The sequence below is a fragment of the Mastigoproctus giganteus genome, chromosome 9 (genome assembly GCF_048544385.1).
Source record: "Mastigoproctus giganteus isolate SK-2022 chromosome 9, ASM4854438v1, whole genome shotgun sequence".
Classification (NCBI taxonomy): Eukaryota; Metazoa; Arthropoda; class Arachnida; order Uropygi; family Thelyphonidae; genus Mastigoproctus; species Mastigoproctus giganteus.
The window spans coordinates 162223629-162244871 of NC_143583.1; the positions used below are offsets into that span (position 1 = coordinate 162223629).

Sequence of the window (21243 nt, forward strand, 5' to 3'; positions counted from 1 at the left end):
CTGGAGCCTGGGCGCCTGCGTGGTGATCTGATTGAGGTGTATAAGGCCTTGAATGGGTTCAGCACGCTGAATTCTGATGAGATCCTTCCACTTGTTCAGATTACGAACCTAAGGGGGCATAAATTCAAATTACGAAAGGACAGATGTAGAATAGATGTGCGGAAATTTGCCTTTAGCCAGCGGGTGGTTAATTGCAGTGTCTGGAGACTAGGCACCAGCGAGGTGATCTGATAGAGGTGTACAAAGCCTTGAATGGTTTGAGCATGCTCAATGCTGATGGGATTCTTCCTCTTGCTCAGAATAATCACCTGAGAGGGCATAAATTCAAATTGAGGAAAGACAGATGTAGGATAGATGTACAGAAATTTGCCTTTAGCCAGCGGGTGGTTGGTAGGTGGAACAGCATTCCATCCCTTGTCGTGGAAGGCGATAGCCTAAATAAGTTTAAGGCTCAGCTGGACAGGTATTTCGAACGAACAGAGGGGTGAAGTGGAAGTGGTTATTTTTTATTTATTTATTTTACTTTATTTTTTTTTGGCTGATGCTGCATAAGCTTGCTTTCATGCATCAAATGCCTCTACTAATGCTAATGCTAATTGCTGGAACAAACTTCCATCTGTCGTTGTGGAATTTGATAGGTTGAATAAATTTAAGGAGGAACTGGGACAGGCATTTGGAGAGAATGGTGTGATTTTTTTTTTTTTTTGGCTGATGCTGCATAAGCTCATACATTTGCCTTCTTGCATTACATGCCACTACTACTACTACTATCCTTTTTTTACTATATATTCCCCGTTTCCCTGACAATAGAGTCACCAACAATAACTAGTTCCTTTGGGCCAGCACATTCTTGGAAATTGCCGCTGTGTTGCCTGATGCCCAGTAGTGAGCTCTGGTGTTGAGTTGGGCAGCTGAGAGCTTGACGGGCCCCCTCATATTAATTTCTTCGAGGGCATCTACCCTACACCTCAAGCTCACATAGACACTCAGTAGAACGCTGAGTTGATGCCTAATTTCTAGACACTCTCTGCACCTGGCACACACAAAGACCATCCGCCATGGCACACACATCCGCCATGGCTTTTTTTTTGGGTAGTTGTTGGCACATCGGCTTCTGTGGCCATAATGCACCTCCCAAGGTTTTTGCCGTACTTTGATCCAAGCCCAAGTCGGGATTCAAACCCGTGACCTTTGGGTTGCCAGACAGGCACTTTACCCACCTGGTCGGCCCTCTTTGGCTAGATCATGTTCTGTTCCAGAGCGTTCAGCAAACATTTCACGTTGCACATTTTTTTAGACTGTGATGCGTTGGAGAATTGCCCCCCTCAGTTCTCCCCAAGTCACAACACTCCTGCCACTTTGTGGCCGTTGCTTTGCTGCTCTAGTCTGAGGCATGATATTTTAAATTAATAAGATCAATAAATTTAATTAATTAACTGTCAATACTACGCTATCTAATAGAATCCTAATTCAGTGATGCGTATTACGCTATATAATTGTACGTTAGAGCTGCCTAATTACCACAATTAAAAATTTTAATTCCCTTCTACTCTATACAAAAACAATGGCTGAAAGATTCGAACGAAATAACGGTTTTACGTATATTAAGTAGTAATCTACAAAAAACTCTTTATCTAAATTAAAAATAACCAGCATAACAATAACTATAAGACTACGTATAAAGTACAATATAAAATAACAATTAGGTAAATAAAAAGGCAAACACATCGCTTTTACGGAGCCTGTAATTTTTAAAGAGAGTCAGCGCCTCTCCTTATTTATTTCCTTCTCATTTATTTATTTATTTATTGAATTGAGAGCAAGTTACAATTGCCCCTTGTACTACTTTTTTATATGCAAGCTTATGTGCAAAGACCTCTGGGGTTTGCATGCACTTATGTATCTCTCCCCTATCTAATTTAAACCTGACCCAATGTCAGGTTTAAATTAGATAGGGGAGGATTTATTCTTTAAACTCACTCTTCTTCCTTTGGTGGGAAAAATAGAATATTTTTCCCATACAATGAAACGCTTGCATCTTTTACCTCTAGATCACCTGTTCACAATATCTTAGGAAGGATGCAGAGTTGCTAGAACGAGTAAAAAGAAGAGCAACAAGATTGGTGAGGGGAACAAAGGGGATCCTCTTACCAAGAAAGGCTTAAGTTATACAAATTGCAGTGCCTGGAGAGTAGGCACCTGCGAGGTGATCTGATTGAGGTGTATAAGGCCTTGAATGGCTTGAGCAAGCTGAATGCTGATGGGATTCTTCCTCTTGCTTAAAGGAAGAGGGGGCACAGAACCTCAGGGACTAAGAACCTGAGGGGGCACAGATTCAAATTGAGGAAAGGCAGTTGTAGAATAGATGTGCAGAACTTTGCCTTTAGCCAGCAGGTAGTTGATTTGTGGAACAGACTTCCATCTTTTGTTGCAGCAGCTGATAGCCTAAATAAATTTAAGGCTCAGCTGGACAGGCATTTGGAACGAATGGAGGGGTGAAATGGGAGATGTTTTTTTTTGGCTGATGCTGCATAAGCTTGCTTTCTTGCATTGTATGCCTGTACTAATGCTAATGCTAAGTGTTGCATCAAGTAGCGGTGTAATAGAGGGATTAAACTATTGTTCAGAAGCTTTTAATTTTAACCCTTCCACACCCACCATACCATTGTTTACCATATTCCTTAATTGCACTACCAGGCCTACCGCCATTAATGGAAATATTTCTGTAATGATGTTTTCATTATTCCTTAAGTGAAATCCACTTCCACCCACACTATACTTACTAAGAGAAATATATTTGTAAGATTATGTCTTACAGTTTCATGACGTTTTCAGGTTTCCGTTGCATTTGTATAACAATCCCTGATTTGCAAATTCAGCAGTAGTAACGATTTATTGTTCATGATTTTATAACCTTTATGTGAATAAATCATGGATAATTATTTTTTTAAATTAGTACCGAAAAACTGGTATTTTTGTATCAATACTGGGATTTGAATAGCAGAAAAAAATTACCAGGATCCCCGTATCGTAAGTCCTACTGATGATGAAGCCAACTAGCTTTGAAACGTTCATCTGGGTGGTGGTATCCACTGAAAATAAATAACAGTACTCTTCTCTACTAAAGAAGCGTAATTTATTTGAAGTAGTGAAATACCAGCTATCTCATTGTGAAGGCACCCACAATATGAGATACAATTAAAACTATGCCTTTTACACTACACACATAGTCCAAATTTATGGGTAAACTATGGTTTATCTACACCCATATTATATGTAGGTGTATCTACACCCACACTGCATGTATACATGACTATGTGCCTTACACCGCTCACCACAGTGGACCCCCGCTTTACATTAGTTCACTGTACGATCAAATCACTTTACGATGGACGCTCCATAACAAAATACCGCTCACTATTCCATATGTAGTGAGCGGCGGTCATTGTGATCACGTTTACAAATTGAATTTTAATTCTATTAAATGCGATTCTAATAAGCGAAAATAGGAGGAATATTATCCACAGGCTATAAAAGTAAACATATAAAGAAGCTCCGATTTACACTTTATTTCCTTACCAATTAACAAAATTAAATATGTGAAAATTGGAAGAATATTTTCCACAGTTAATAAAAGAAAGAAAGGCAAAAAGTCAACTGCACTGGGTATTCCCAGGTGGTCACCTTCCCAATTACTAACTGGGCCTAAAGCTACTTAACTTTGGTAATTGCACGAAAACCAAGGCATTTAGCCTAGTATGATAGTTGGCTGTTCAAAGAGGCTGTAATGCATTTACTTATGGCAATGGTCGCAGTTTTATTGCACTTTTTGTCAATCTACGAATGCAAGTTACTCCCATCTGAAAACTGCCTGTTGCATGCCTAAAGAAGTTTCACTTCAAAAACAAATAAATAATAAACTTAATGATGTTTCTGGGCTTGTGTGATTGAACAAAGAATAGCAATATTTGATTCAACAGAAGATAGTCTTAAATCTGGTTCTGCATCAAATTTATTGCGGTATTCATATTTTAATGAGGTATAAGTTGAAAATGCTCTCTCGCAATATATGTAATGGAAAATGACAAGAGGATTTTACAAACTTTGTTGCAATGGATATTTATTTTTTAATCCAAGCCAAAAATTGGTAAGATTTTTATTCTTGAATAATGCAAAATATCGATAAGATTTTCTTTTTCATCCATAGTTAAGTCATCAGTTAACGACATATACTCATCATTAAATGGATTACATATCCAATTTAATTTACTAGAAATTTGAGGAAATATTTAGGTGATGAGATGATTACTGACATCTTTCTTGACAATTTGGTCAAAGTTAGTTCATATTATGTCAAAAAATTATATAATATGCTAAAGCACTTGGTACTCGTCTCAACTGTGTAATTCCAAAATTTTAATTTCTTTATCATACCTTCAGTTGAAAATGATTGTATTTGAACCTTGTAGTGACAGATTAAGTTTGTTTATTTTTGAAAAGATATCTGCTATATATAAGTTCAAAGCAGAACTAGACAAACGTTTGGAGTGAATGGATGGGTGAAATGGGACGGGTGGGTTTTTTTTGGCTGATGCTAACACTTGCTTTCTTGCATCATATGCTATACTAATGCTAATCTTTATAGCCATGTGTTATCCATTGCACACCCACTAAGGTGAAAAGGATGATCGATGAAGAAAACTAACCTCATCTCTAAACTCAAAGAAACAAATAATTACTTTGCCACAGGAAAGCCACTTAAGATCTGTATCTGTGTTTAAAATGTAACATGCTTGCCCATTTCTTTACATAAATTAGTAGTCTTGAATTAGTTGGTCCTGATTTCAAAAAATTAACTATTTTGACAGCATTGTCTAAAACACTTTTCAGTTGTGGCATTTGTCTCGATGCCAAGGCTTGCCTATGTATGCTGCAATGTGTCCATAATATATTTGCATTAATAATTTTTATGCTATTAACTAAAACTACAAAAGTGGTCTCATCTAACTGCAAGCATAATGGGCAGCATGTTCATCATCATCAGACATAATTATGTATTCAGCAAGATACTGTGTTATTAGAAAAGGGCATCATCTCAAACTTCTTAACTGAACTGTCTCCAAAATGACACTTGACAATTGCTTTTGCACATGGCAAAATCAATTCTTCTGCAATAGCATCAGCTTCCCCAGCCTTTGCAATTTTGTAACTTACTAAATATGAAGCTTCAATTGCTTTCTTGATTATTAGGGAAAATATATGTATTAATGTTAGGTGTTTTTAATTCTTGCGATTTCCATTTAAAAAAATCAATAGGCGACATAGCTTTGATGCTCAGATTGTAAATGTCGAGACAAAAGAGGTTTCAAGCTAATGTTTGCGAGCACTTCTCCATAAATGACACTGTGGGCACGGATACTCATCTCCGAGAAATGAGAAACCAAATTTAATGTAATCGTCATTATATTCCTGACATCTTGAACATTTTTATGCCTATTTGAGAATTTATTCAGTTGAATACATTTTACTAATTTCTTGGTCACCTCGAGTTGAATTTGCGGGACAATTCTGTTGCTTCTCATTACCATGTTTTTCAACATCATTTGTCTTTATGATTCCAGTCTTCAACCAACGATCCCTTGTCTATTATAATTTAAAAACATTTATATTATATAAAATTTACTTCTATACAACTTTTATATATTTATTTATTTATTTTATATTTTACTGAGCTCACTGACTTACGTCCAATTTTACTAAAGACAAGTTATTTAAAAAAGCAAGGAAAATCTGTATTATCGATAAAGTAAGCATTATGTAAATAGTTTCCACACACAGAGTGCCATCTTTATCTAAATTTACATAAATTTTTAGATAGGTTCGATTCAAAATTCACCACCGACATGCATTACATTACTGTCTTTAATAACACTGACTAATTGGTCATCTAGATTCATGCAGACTATACTTTTTTTTCAACTAATTTTTTTTTAATAAAAATTATTTTATAAAAATTGAAGACTGAATTGAAAAATAGAATTTTTAGCGCAACTCATAAATCATCATCGCAAACCACCAAACAGGAACCCCTGTTTATACAGATTTCTATTTGGTGGAGGAGGAACCGAACACATGGAAGCGTAATTAGTCTGAAAAGTTTCCCAGGACCTTAAGAAGAAACACAGGGGAAAATTTTTGGTATCCTTCCATTTTTCCTTTTCAAGTAATACTCTAATTCAGTTTTTGTAAAGCATTTTGTACATAATATTTCATAATTAAAAAAAAAAAAAAAAATTATATATACACTGGTGTTCAAAGTAAGTGATCACCTAGGAATTTCACATTTTTAACCCTTTTTCACAATGGTATGTTAGATTAATTACTAGCATCACAAACAGAAATAGAAACAAAAGATATTTATTACTAGTTAAGGCAAAGCTAAGTAATATTTGACAGGTGCACTCAAAATATTCCAAAATGAGCATTTGCAACCTTTATACAACAATTTTGACAAACATGACAATTACGGATGAAATGTTATCAGAAGCCCTCAATTTGCTTCAGTTTATCATCTTAAATGGAAAACAAAATGAAAAGTTCACCAGGTGCAAACTAATATTTAGTTGAATACTACCTCTGGCCCTGATGACAGCAGCACACCATCAAGGCATTGACAAGATCAATTTCTGAAGATAATCAACTGATAGTTTGTGGTTCAAAACATGAACTGCGGCTTCCTGAAGTTCACAAAGGGTCTTTTGGTTTCTTTCTGGCAACTGCAGATTCCACATGATGCCAACAGTTCTCTATAGGATTCAGGTCTGGGCTGTTCCTTGGCCAGCTAAGAGTTGTAATGGACCGTTCTTCCAACAATTTTTACACCTGTAACAAATGTAAACACATTACTGTCGAACCTCTAATGCAGAAATGAAGCTAAAGTAACTACAGATGTGCCTACTTACACTTTTCGCCCGATGACAAGCAGCAGAGTCATACTGAAAGATGCAGTTACTTGCCAAGTTGAAATGGTCTCTAATGGGTGCAGCAATTTGCCTTCCAATATAGCCAGGTATCCATCGGCATTTATGGTACCTTTTATAAACTGCAGGCGACCTACTCCGCAATACGAAATGCACCCCCATTTCATTTGGCTAGTAGAGAATTTCACTGTAGACACCACATACAGTCTGGATGGTATTCTTTACCACATCTACAGCGAATTGTTTATCTCCCATCAGAGCCATGCAGGTTGAATTTCTTCTCATCCAAGAAAATAACTGGCTTCCACTGCTCGGAGGTCCATTTGACATGCTCCTTACACCAAATTAATCGGGCCTTTTTCATTTTTGTGTGAGGAGGGACTTCTTAGGACGACTGGCTACAAGTCCATTTTTGAAGAGGCATCTTTTGACTGTTACTGCACTTGCTACCACTCCTGTATGTTCTTCCCATTCTATTTTCAGCTCAGACTAAGAAGCTTTATGGTTTTTAAGGCATAAGTGCTTAAAAACGTGGTACTGTTTTGGTGTAGATTCTCATTTGCGTCCGGTTCCTTTCTTTTCTATCAGCAGAACCAGTATTCTTGAGTTTGGAAATAAATCTACTCACTGTCAACTGATTACAAGACACTCTATAAGCAATATGACAGGAAGAACATCCTTTCTCACGTAAAACAACAATAACAATAGCACTCTTTCTTCGTGGCATCAACTGCGTGTAACTCACCATCCTAACACAAGGAAGGAATGACTGCAACTGTTGCAGAGCATGCTTATATAGTGAAAGTACCAGCTGATGCAATATTACGTCATCATCTATGCGTGTCAATCTTATCTAATGCAATCTGTAAGAAATATTGCCATATACTTACATTATTCGGACAACAATTACAATTTTAAGGGGTGATACACTTTCTTTGAACACCAGTGTGTATATATATATACAGTCGATTCCGGTTATTTGGGACACATCGGGACTAGTACATTTTGGCCCGATTAAGCAGCTGCCCCAATTATCCGAAGTTTCACGTAAATAGTTAAAAATACAATGTCCCCCCATTTACAATTGGTTCACTGTACAATCAAATCACGTTACAATGGAGTCACCATTGTAAAGTACCGTTCACTATACGATGTGTAATAAACGCTGGTCATTGTGATCACGTTTGTGAATTGAATTTTAATTCAATTAAACAGCAATTATAATTAGCAAAAATAGGAGGAATATTATTCACAGGCTATAAAATTAAAGATATATTAAGTACAAATTTACCCTTTATTAGCTTACCAATTAAAAAATTAAATGATACGTGAAATTTGGAAAAATATACGTGATAATCGGAAGAATTAATACGTACTGTAATACGTATTAATTCTTCTAACTAAACTAGTTGACATTTCTGTTCACTGTCATTTGTGGGTGGGGGTTAAAATTTAAAACAGTAAAAAGATAAGCAATCAATAACAAAGAACAAGAACAAATTGCAAGTAACACGATACGTGCAAGTGAGAACGGAGTAACAAATTATGAAGCTTTAAAAATAGGAATGAAGAGAAGATTATGAAAATTATTTTTTTTTATATGATTGAAGATTCCATAGAAGTGTAAACACATTTTACCATAATAACCCACAGAATTCCAGCTGTCGGTATTATCGCAAATTCAATAAGATTGAATTTACTATCAGTTTATGAAAGATTTCACTAACACAAAAGCCCAATAAACAGGTGACTGCTAATTGTTTTTATTGTTTTATGGTTGTGACCTCCAGAAATCCGACTGAACTACGTGGTATGGTCGGAAACAATCATAGGGTAATCTTCAGTGCTGTGGTCTCCTGCCCCTATTAAACGGCATTTTGTCCCAATTAAGCAAAGTAAACTCTGGCTGTTTTCTCGATTGGGTTCTGTTTTTTTAAGATTTGCCCCAAATAAACGGCTGCCCCGATTAACCGGTGGCCCAAATAACCGGAATCCACTGTATATATATATATATATATATATATATAGAGGATGTCTCAAAAATATTGGTACAAATGTTTAGGGAAGGTAGGTAACATCTAAAGGAATGTGAATCGCATAGGAACCCATAACCGGAAACATCACCGTAAGTCGGTACACGGCGCTGTTCATCAGTTCGTGAGAGGGAAAATTTCTCATTTACTCATTCAAGCAGTAGTCGCCGCACGAAGAGCATGCATCGATATACGAACTGTGAGCTGGCAGACATGCACCTAGTGTATGGATTAGCAGATGGCCCACACGGTGTGCACCCGCATGTGGCACAACATCGCTTCGCAATAAATGTGGGCAGGTATGGTCGGTAACTGCTTAGTCGGCCCATACCTGTTACCATCCCCGCATGAACTCGGATTTCTTGAACAAGTTCTACCACGGTTACTTGACGATGTTCCAGCAAATGTGAGACGGAACATTTGGTTTCAACATGATGGGGTGCCTTCCCATTATGGAAGGTGTGATCGTGCCCATTTGAACAGGCGTTTTGGATATCGATGGATTGGCCGTGGTGGACCCATTGCCTGGCCCCCACGCTCACCTGATTTATCAACCCTTGATTTCTTTTGGTGGGGGCCTTCAAATCTATCGTGTATGGATCGCCTGTGGAGACGGAAATGGATCTCGTGGCAAGACTCATCTGCGCTGCTGCTACTGTCAAAGAAACTCCAGGTGTGTTCAACCGTGTCCGCCAATCCATGCTGCGTCGTTGTCACGCATGCATCGCGTCTCATGGTGGAACCTTCGAGCATCTGTTGTAACATCATGAAATGCATCCATCTCGTACTCCATTGTTAATATTATGTTAAATAAATGTTTGCCACTAATTACTGTCATGTGTCATTTCTGCTTCTTGTGCCTCTGCTACTATTTTCCCATGACATTTCCGGTTATGGGTTCCTATGCGATTCACATTCCTTTAGATGTTACCTACCTCCCCTAAACGTTTGTACCAATATTTTTGAGACACCCTGTATATATATATATATATATATATATATATATTAAATGTAATTTAAGGTCAAAGTTACAGTTGATGGAAAAATAAAAAACAAAAAATTAATAAGCAAGGTATGACAAATGCACCAAAATGCATAAAGCAGCAGTAAAGGATGCAAAAGTACATAATATGTAAGAATAGATAAGACTGATAAAGCTTGCACAGATGGAAGTGAAAATTACACAAAGTGCCAAGGACTAGAAGAGTAAGGATAGTAGATAAAAGAAGTAGAAAAAAAAAGGCAAAAGAATGTTATTATCCTAAAAGTTATGATGAATTAAGAAAATTATGGGCTAAATTGCAAAGCCAATTTAGAGGTGAAGGAACTGTAAAGTAAAATTATTAATACCAAATGATTAAACAAAATTAAGTAAAATGAAATAAAGGTGGTAAAGCTGTCATCAGAAATGGGTGGGCAAATTTAGTTATAGGTCAAATAAAGGGAAGGAAAAATACAAAGTCTGATGTCAGTGGAAATAAATATTGATACATGGTTAGGTATTTCATCAGGGGACTACAACTAACCATGTATCAGGAACTGTGTTTCTATACTTGTCCATAAGGGCGGAAACACACTATTATCACTTCACGAGACTTCATTCACATACATATCTAACATCAAATGTGAGGGAGCTATATTTACCAATTATTTTATTGCTCGGGGAGCACTGTTCTAATCGGCTGTATTCACAAGATAACACGTTGGGCTTCAAGGCCGAACAGATTTTTCTGTTCGAACAGAAATTTCATGAGGCGTGACCACGTGACAAGAGGAAAATGGAGGAAATGCTAACAGAAAATTAAATTAGAAGTAAATGATCTGTTTTGAGTGCACAAATAAGAATATCCGAAAACAAATAACAACTTCAAATACGTTGCTCCTGTGCCTTTCCGAAGCAACCTCCACTTTGACCAGCTACTTGGCATACTCACTGCAAATTTCCAGTCAGAGGGGCGCTCAAAAATGGCCAAAGGAGGAAAATAGACCAACAGAATTACAAAATGAGAGGACAAACAAGTCAATCATTTCAATTTGCAAAACTCATAACAATTTCTTACAAGTTCAATTTTTAGGGTTGAGAAGTAGTTTTTTGTTGTTATTAAATTTCATTAAAAATTTTTGTTTCGTATTTTGACAGAATAAGTCCTTATTCAAAACGAAGCTTGCAGTATTTCAACTTTCCTTTAACATATACCGTATTTCCCCATGTATAAGACGCAACTTCATTTTGGGGCCCGAAATTTGAAACAAAAATGTATTACATAAAGTTATTGAACTCAAGTTTTATTCATCATAAAATTCATACAACTCATCACTGTCAAAACTCCCATCCATTAGCTTGTCCTCCTCTGTGTCTGATGGCGAATCACTGTCTTCATATATTGCCTCGTCCTCAGTTCCATCTATGGCATTTGAAATGCCACACTTCTTAAATGACTTGACAACGATCTCAATCTTGATATTATCCCAGGATCTTTTCATCCAGGTACAAACTTCTCCTATAGCTGGTTTCTTCACTCTTCCTACGGGTGTCAAATTTTCCCCAGAAGACTTCATCCATTGGTTCCATTCATCACTCATGGCAGCTTTGAAGGGTTTGTTAATGTTAACATCAAGTGGTTGGAGCTGGGATGTCAAGCCTCCAGGTTTGACAGCAAGTTTTGTTTTTTGCTCTGCGGCAATCTTCTTTGTGTTTTTTGTTATGTGTGCCCTGAACTGATCAAGCACCAATAGGGCAGGTTTGTGTAAGAGCTCACCTAGTCTCCTGCTCCAAACTTTCTCAAACCAGATCTTCATCCCATCCTGATCCATCCAATCTGTGTCATGAACGTGGACAATCACTCCTCAAATTGCATTTGCATTTGAAAATCAGCATAGGAGGCAGCTTGGTTCCGTTGGCACAAGCTAGAACAACTGTATAATGGCTCTTTTCATGTCCAGTTCTGTTACTTGGGACATCAAATTGACAGGGAACTTTGTCCATATTTGCAATCTGTCCCAACTCGAACTGATGTGTCTTCCGACACTGAATGACAAAACGATGAAATTCAAGGACCTTCTGCTCATAGCTTTCAGGCATCTTTTGGGCAAGTCTGGTGCATGTACGCATGCTTAGTCCATTCCGTTTCATGAACCTGAAGCACCAATTGTGTCCTCCTTTGAAATCAGTAACTTCTTTTTCATCAGCAATCCTTCTTGCCTCATGCTGAACCATCTTTGTGGACACAGGAATTCCAATTGCCCTTTGCTCCTCAATCCATATCTTAAATTCCCTCTCTAAATCAGGCCATTTTGCTGACTTGCCTCTCATGCCCTTCTGCCGTGGCATTTTCAGTAGGGTTTCTTCTTCCCGTAGCCAGTCTCGGATTGTTTTCTCAGTTGGAGGAGGACCAAACTCAGCAGCTTCACTTTTGCAAACTGGATCACTTTTAACTTGAATTCAGCACTGTACGAAAATCTTTTCTGAGCTATTTCTGGGCAGAACGTGGCAAAATGTAACCTAATATATTGGTAACAAGCGCAAAACAATGAGCACAAAGACATCAAGCGCAAAAAAGCAGGAAATGCAGGCAAAAAAAAAATCTACAACCACTGTATAAGACGCACCCAGTTTTTAGACTCCAAATTTTTCAAAAAAAGGTGCGTCTTATACATGGGGAAATACGGTAACTAATTTTTCTTTGGCACTTATTGAATTTCGAAATTGCCTATTTTGCCCTTGAATGTCATCCTTAATTAGATTATCGTATATAGGAAATTAAATTCTTCTTTATTCATCTGTAAGTACATCGTGAAATGATTTTCATCTTCTAAGTCCTGCAGTAAATGATGGAGTTCGCCTTTTTCTGTTCTCTTCCAGTTGATATTGTGTATCCATTGCATACTCTTTTGTTTTCTCGGCTATAAGAAAAGCTCGTGCATTTTCTAAATCTTCTTCGAAATCTGAAGAGGAGGATGAACTGTGGCAATTCATTTTGCTTCAGCTTTCCTCAAAGAGAATGACACATATACGTTACAGGTTGCCAAACGTACCCCTTTTGGAAGTATAATAAAATTTCAAAAATACCCCTTTTTTAACATTTGAAAAAAGTAGAAATCATAAAACACCCTGTTGAGATAATTATTTAGGAAGAAGGAATTAACTGACAACAAAGTTGTTGAAATGCACCCTTAATTAAAGACTCAAATACGACATTCTCTCCTATTTACAAAGAGGGTTGTAGAATATTCATATTATGCTTTGTAACCTTTTACATTCTACTTAAATTCTTTTTTATTTCGTTGTAATGGTTTAAGGCTCAGGCAACAAACTTTTTTTATTTAAAATTCCAAATTTCAATATTGATTTGCTGTACGAAGAATATGTTCTGTTGAAATCATTCCTTAAAAATATGGCGACAAAAGATCTCAAAATACCACGAAGTTTGGATAAAAATTTTAAATGCATATGAAGTACCTATAGAGAAAAAAATATTAATTTTGTTTTTGCTTTGCCTCACTCAAATGCAATGTGTGAGGGAGTATTTAGCTCAATGTTTAACGTATGGAAAGGCGCCTCCGTAGCCAGGTGGGCAGGAGCAGTAGTGCGTAGCACACGCTTCTTGATTAGACCGGGGTTCGAGCCCGTGACCACCAAATACGGAGGATGCAGAAAGGTCAGGGAATGACCACCGCATATCCCCGGAGCAATATAGACTTAGTTGCTAATGCTCCTTAAAAAAAAAAAAAAAAAAAAGTATGGAACAAGGATAGAAATAAGAATGTTGGAGGAGAACTGTTGCCGAAATCAAATCACAATATATCATGCAAAGAATTTTACGTAAATGCACTAAAAAATGAAAAACTGTTAAGGAAAATTCACTAAAATGAAAAGTATTGCTAGGTAAATATTTTCTTTACAATAAAATAAATCAGGTGTATTGAATATGTATTATAAACAATTATGTAAAACATTTGATGTTAATATTTATAAAAGTTTCCTTTAGTGTTTATAACTCTTGCAATAAAATTTTCTGAATTAAACTAATTAAAGCACGCCTATAACCCCAGAGAAACGTACCAACTGTGTGATACTACAACTGTGTGGTAGAAAATGAAAAAGACCTGGAAGTAATTGTGCAATCAGATATGAAGTTTTCTGAGCAATGGAGACAAGGCTGCCAGGGCAGGTCATGGGGTTTTGTCAATGATATATAGGAATTTTGCTAGCAGGGAAAAGGAGGTGATTGTCCCTGTGTATAAGGCAATGGTCAGGCCACACCTTGAGTACTGTGTACAGGTCTGGAGGCCTCATTTTAGGATGTAGATTTGCTTGAGCGTGTACAGAGAAGGGCAACAAGATTGGTGAGGGGAATGAAGGGATCCTCTTACCAAGAGAGGCTTAAGTTCTGCAAATTGCAGTGGCTGGAGACTAGGCACCTGCACGGTGATCTGATTGAGGTGTATAAGGCCTTGAATGGGTTCAGCACGCTGAATTCTGATGGGATCCTTCCACTTGTTCAGATTACTAACCTAAGGGGGCATAAATTCAAATTAAGAAAGGACAGATGTAGAATAGATGTGCGGAAATTTGCCTTTAGCCAGCGGGTGGTTAATTGCTGGAACAAACTTCCATCTGTCGTTGTGGAAGTTGATAGGTTGAATAAATTTAAGGAGGAACTGGACAGGCATTTGGAGGGAATGGTGTGATTATTTTATTTTTTTGGCTGATGCTGCATAAGCTCTTACACTTGCTTTCTTGCATCACATGCCACTACTACTACAATGCTATTTTTTTTTCCAACCTAGACTAAATTTCAATGCTAATATCAAGGATTAATTAATTTTTCTTCCTCACTTGTAAAAACAAAAGAGCGGAATCTCATTTTTAATATAAAATGCACTTACCTATGTTAACCAGCTTAATATTGTCTTCTGCCATTGCACTGAGAGCTATCTGAACATTTTCTAAGTACTGATGTTGATTAATTGGTTTCCTTATTTTCTTCAATCTTCGTTTCTGAAGACTTTCAATTAAAGCAATAAGCTTCAGTCCATCACAAAAGTCCGTCTGCAGATTTTTTACGTACATGCTAAGTGGACGGATCTGTTCATTCACCCAGTTAGTAAAAGTCTTTTCTTGAATTTCGACCCAGACGTATTCGTCACCTTTGATATGCATGGCACGTGCAGCATGGCCTTCCGGGGATCGTGCTTTTAGTCCACTGTGACTTAAACTAAAATCAGAAAAATCTTCAGATTCCATTGCATTTCACAATGCATTCGGCTTTTGAGAATTTTCCTCAAATAAGCTAAATCGTCTTAAACAGTAAAATTACGAATAACATACAACTTCGAGCAAAAAAAAAATCTTTCCGGTAGATCTGATATGAAATAATGCAATTTCTGTTGTGCATCGTCATCATTAAAATATATTTAATTAAAGCAAACCGAACCTTACAATTATTGTTTACCTTCCGCAAAACGAACATTCTTTTACAAATGTCCCCTGCATTTTTTAAAGAATTTGTCATAAACAAGGGCGATAAACTTTACTGCATTATTCAAATTTAAACCTTACAACGTGTCACAAATAAAATTTCAGAATTCACAGTAAAAACACCATATTGAAATGAGTACACCACACACCCAGACGTTAACACCAATAACCACCTTACACTGTCCGAGCATCTTCAGGTTAAAAAACCGGAATTGTCAGTACTACTCTATGGTCCGATAACCTGCCGAAACGGCGAAATCACCAAACGAAGCGATATGCGACAATACTGCCATCTGCTGAGCAGAAAATAACGTAATATAAGAAAGGAAAATTTTATTCGTCATTACTAAAAATTAAATTAAATAAATATTTAAAAATAACTAAATGCACAAGGCATAATACATTAAGAGTAAGAGTTTAATATCTATATAATATCGGTAGAGATACATCATAGATAACTCTTAAGAAACTGCGATGGTAGAGTGGGAGGCATCATTTGCTCTGTATCTCATATTGTGCTCTTCCTTCCCAGTTGCCAGTTACTTATTCTCAATGAGAACCACCACCCAGACGGCACCGTTTGACACGTGGTATGGGATTTTTTTTTTTTTTTGGCTGATGCAGCATAAGCCTTAGGCTTCCTTGCACCATACAGCTTATAATAATAATAATAATAATAATAATAATAATAATAATAATAATAAAGATCTCTATTATCCTCATACTATCCCTATTAGACATAGGAAAGCAAAAAAGAAGTAGGAAGGGATAGGAGGAGAGGAAGAGGAAGAAATGCCGTCGAAGGAAGAAAGGGACAGTTACTCTTTCAACTCACACTTCTCAAAAGCTCATAAATTCCTCGTATAGGCAACGCTTTCCCAGTAGAGAAGATTGTTGGTACCTATTCTCGGAAACTCCATGAACATCAGGCTCCCCTGGTGAACGTTTCAAGGCTATTGGCCTATTATCGGTGGGTGGGCAGATACCCTGGTATTGTAGACATGAGAATAAGTAGCAATAGTCTTCTCTATCAGTGAAGCGTTACTTATTCCAGGTAGTGCAATACCATGGAAAATCGTTGTGAAGGAAGAGCACAATATGAGATACAGAGCAAATGATGCCTCCCACACTACACTAACTACCATCGTAGTTTCTTAAGAGTTATCTATGGTGTATCTACACCGATATTATATAGAAATTAAACTCTTACTCTTAACTCTTCATTTGATTGTACACCGATATTATATAGATAAAATAAATAATAAATACAAATCCTGACTTCATTTGATTGTTCTTTCCAATAATTGATATAAAATTTGCCTTTAGCCAGCGGGTGGTTAATTGCTGGAACAAACTTCCATCTGTCGTTATGGAAGTTGATAGGTTAAATAAATTTAAGGAGTGACTGGACATACATTTAGAGCAGGGGTGCAACCTTTTAGCTTCCCTGGGCCACATTGGAAAAAGATGAGTTGTTTTGGGCCACACAAAAAATACACTAACACTAACGATAGCTAATGAGCAAAAAAATGTAGAAAATATATAGTTAACATATTTAAGTAATTTAAACTTCATTAATTCATGAATTTTTTATTATAAAAGTAAAAGACAAGACAGCAATATGAAATTAGTGAGATGTTTGACATTGTTTTTGAGACACTAATGCTTCGATATTTGGTTCGATGGAAGTAGTCGCAATTCTCAGTGAGTTTTCAAGGTGCTCATCAGATATTTTGGTTATAGTTTTATTCTTCGTGTGCTTCATCCTTGAAAATAGCGGCTCACAAATGTAGGTGCTTCCAAATAGCGATGACACGAATAAGGCATGATTGTGAAGCGAGGGATATTTTTCTCTGGGGAGATATATCTTATTGAAGTCCAGTAAAGAGACATGATCAAATTTTTCTTTAAGTTGAATGTCAGATTATAGCTCTATGCATTCCATTTGAAAATTGGCAGGTAATATGTTTATATCGACTGAAAATCGAGTCGCAAACATACCAAAAGATTGATGATTTTTCCGGAAATCTTGAAACCTGTTCTCAAATTCCTGTATCAAATCGAAAAGCAAAAAAAAATGTCCTGTGAACAAAGAAAAAAATATTTTTCGTTGTTCACAGGACCGTGTATAGCCAACGTGTCGAAATTCATAAAATTGTTTGCCTTAATTTGAGATTGCCATAGTTTCAGTTTCATTTCGAACGCTGTTATAGTTTGAAACATTGTATTGATCAGTTTGTTTTCACCTTGAAGACGCATGTTTAGCTCATTTAAATGAGAGGTAAAGTCTACCAAAAATGCCAAATCTGTGAGCCTGTTTTCATCGTCAAATTCTTGCGCAAATTTTGTTTTTGATTCCATAAACGACTTGATTTCATTTCGCAAATCATAAAATCTTTTCAACATTTTACCTCGACTTAACCATCTTACTTCCGAAAAGTAAATGATGTCCCCATAGACAGCATCCATAAATTTAAGGAATTCCTGGAATTGGCGATGATTCAATCCCTTGGCCCTTATGAAATTTACAGCCTTGATGACAATCTGCATGACGTTATCCATCTTTAAAGCTTTTGCGCATAAATTTTCTTGGTATACTATGCAGTGATATTTCATCATACGTAAATTTTTGGAGGCAATTGCATCATCTTCTATTAATTTTATAAGTCCATCTCTTTTACCTATCATCGCCGGGGCACCATCCTTATCTATACCAAATATGTTTACAATGGACAAAGAAAATCGCTTTAACGTATTTTTCACTGCTTCGTATAAATCTCTTGATTTAGTTGTGTCTTTTAATGGCACTAAAGAAGCCATTTCCTCAGTGATATTATATTCGTCGTCAATACCTCTAATAAAAATTGCCAATTGAGCTGTATTAGTAGCATCAATACTTTCGTCTATCGCCAAAGCATAACATTTAAAATTAGCAGTTCTACTCTGCAAACCTTTTTCGATAGATTTTCCTATTTCATCAATTCGCCTGGCTTTAGTCTGGTGAGACAAACTGGTTTTAGAAAAATCCCCTTTTTTCATCAGGGCAAATTATATCTGCCACGCTTTCCATACATTGCTTAATAAACTCACCATCGGCATATGGTTTTGATTTTTTTTGCTATCAGGTTTGCAACCACATAACTAGCTTTTATAATAGAATCCGTTTGAGTTATTTTTTTAAAAAAAACTTTGTTGAGATGATAGACTTTTTCCAGTTCCGATATTTTGTCATTACGACACATTTCTTGATACGCACTAAATTTCGCAGCATGTTTTTGCGTGTAATGCCTTTTCAAATTGTAGTCTTTGAAAACTGGCACAATTTCCCTACAAATTAAGGAGATTGCCTTAGTATTTGCCTCGACAAAAATGTAGTCATCTGTCCACATTTCGTTGAACAATCTTCCTTCTTCTATAATTTTTATTTTATTTATTTGGTTTGGATTTCTTTTGAAAAGCCATGTGGAAGCCATGCTGGAATTTAAAAAGAAATAGATTGAAAATTAGAAAGCAAGGTTTAATAATCAAATAAAAATACTTCCATGTCTTCTAAATAACCAAAAACGTCTGTCGTTTACAAAGGTAGGTAGGAAGAAATATTATCAATAGTCACTGCATTTTACTCGCCAAAAACACACGTAACGTCTGCACCATTCTTCGGTGTCAACTCGACTGTTTACAATTGCTTAGTGAAAGCCGTACCAGCGTACCCATGTCGCACATAGAGAGGCATCTATTGCGTGGCAAAAGTAGGAAGCAAGAGCGCTAACGCACCATTTATTATGTCGAGAAGTAACTACTCGCATGGGCGGTAATTTTGAATAAATACAATTATTTGAGAATGATTTTATGAATCTCTCATTGCTAAAGAACGTGTTGAATTCAAAAATCCATCGCTTATAAATTAATAGCATGTTAAAATTGTGTTTGTAGTATTATTAATGGTATTTTTAGTCGCAATCTCATAAAGTTTGTAATTTTACAATTTTTTGTTGGGCCGCATTCATAGTCCCCTGGGCCGCGAGTTGGACAAGATTGATTTAGAGGGAATGGTTGTGTGAATTTTTTTTTTTTTTTTTTTTGGCTGATGCTGCAAAAGCTCATACGCTTGCTTTCTTGCATTACATGCCACTATTACTACTACGTATTATGCATTTAGTTATTTTTAAATATTATCATATAAACCCTTTGGCATTTCTCATTTTGTGTAATTATCTTCACAAGTGGGTTGTCATGTCTGCAATACCTGCAGAGTACCTGCCCACCCACTGAGAATACGTAACAATAGTCTTCTCTATTAGTGAAGCGTTACTTTTTTTTTTTTTTTTTTTATGAAAACCCCAAACACGAAAGGTATCAAAACCTATAGTACATAGTACCGTGCATGGGTTGAAGGAAAAGTACGGGGGGAGGAGGACGCCGGAAACTTTGCTCTAGAGACTAAACATGGGTTTCACCACTTCAAGCCTCCAATAAGCAAAGTGGTGGTATTTCACCGGTTGATGAAAGTCATCTACCAACTTATTCGAGGTAGTGCAATACCATAGCAACCTTTTTTAAGGAAGAGCACAATATGAGATACAGAGCAAATGATGCCTCCAACAATAACTCCCATCGTACTTTCTTAAGAGTTATCTATGATGTATTTAAGCCGATATTATTATAGAAAATAAATAATAAATACAAATTCTCACTACATTTGATTGTTCTTGCCAATAATTGATATAAATATTCTTAGCACTATATTGGAGAAAAATTCAAAAGCAGGGGAAGGTCATTCGTTAGCCTATGATAGCTATAAGTTGATCTGTAACCAAGTTACAAAGGAGGTTAGGCAGGCGAAGGCAGATTACGAGAAATCTTTGGCAAAAGATGCTAAGAAAAACAGCAAGGATTTCTTTCCTTATATAAACTCTAAAAGGAAGGGGATGAATCTGATTGGTCCACTTGACATCGATGGTTCGACTGTTAATGATCCTGTTAACTCCCATCGTAGTTTCTTAAGAGTTATCTATGATGTATTTAAGCCGATATTATATATAGAAAATAAATAATAAATACAAATTCTCACTACATTTGATTGTTTTTGCCAATAATTGATATAAATATTCTTAGCACTATATTGGAGAAAAATTCAAAAGCAGGGGAAGGTCATTCGTTAGCCTATGATAGCTACAAGTTGATCTGTAACCAAGTTACAAAGGAGGTTAGGCAGGCGAAGGCAGATTACGAGAAATCTTTGGCAAAAGATGCTAAGAAAAACAGCAAGGATTTCTTTACTTATATAAACTCTAAAAGGAAGGGGATGAATCTGATTGGTCCACTTGACATCGATGGTTCGACTGTTAATGATCCTGCTCAGATAGCAAACAAACTGATTGAGTATTTTGCATCTACATTCACACGTGAGGAATTATTAAGGTTTGAAAATGGCAGAAGATTATCAAATTGTAGCAGGATACTTAATGATTTTGTAATAACTGAGAGCAAAGTGGAGGAGAAACTGTTGAAGTAAAACGTAAGAAAAGCACCTGGGGTGGATGGGATCTATCCAGTTATATTAAAGGAGGCGGCAAAGCAACTAAGCAAACCCTTAGCCATAATTATGAGAGTATCCTTGGACTCAGAGGAGGTTCCCACGGACTGGAGATGTCCAAATGTATCCCCAATTCACAAAGGGGGATCGAACAGTGACACGAGTAATTACAGACCAGTTAGTTTAACTTCTGTTCCGGGTAAAATAATGGAG

General features: G+C 36.5%; 1 protein-coding gene and 1 pseudogene across 2 annotated transcripts in view; both read right to left on the reverse strand.

The window, feature by feature from the left end:
- jbug (filamin-type immunoglobulin domains fbug) overlaps positions 1–15328 on the reverse strand; it is a 1114928-nt gene extending 1099600 nt beyond the window's left edge. For both annotated transcript variants that reach the window (XM_090381438.1, XM_090381439.1), the window contains exon 1: positions 14903–15328. In XM_090381438.1, the coding sequence (XP_090237564.1) occupies positions 14903–15260 (358 nt within the window). In that variant the 5' untranslated portion in view covers positions 15261–15328. The remainder of the gene's footprint in view (positions 1–14902) is intronic.
- A 499-nt stretch (positions 15329–15827) lies between these two features.
- Positions 15828–18533, reverse strand: LOC150080850 (general transcription factor II-I repeat domain-containing protein 2 pseudogene; annotated as a pseudogene).
- Positions 18534–21243: the final 2710 nt, after the last annotated feature.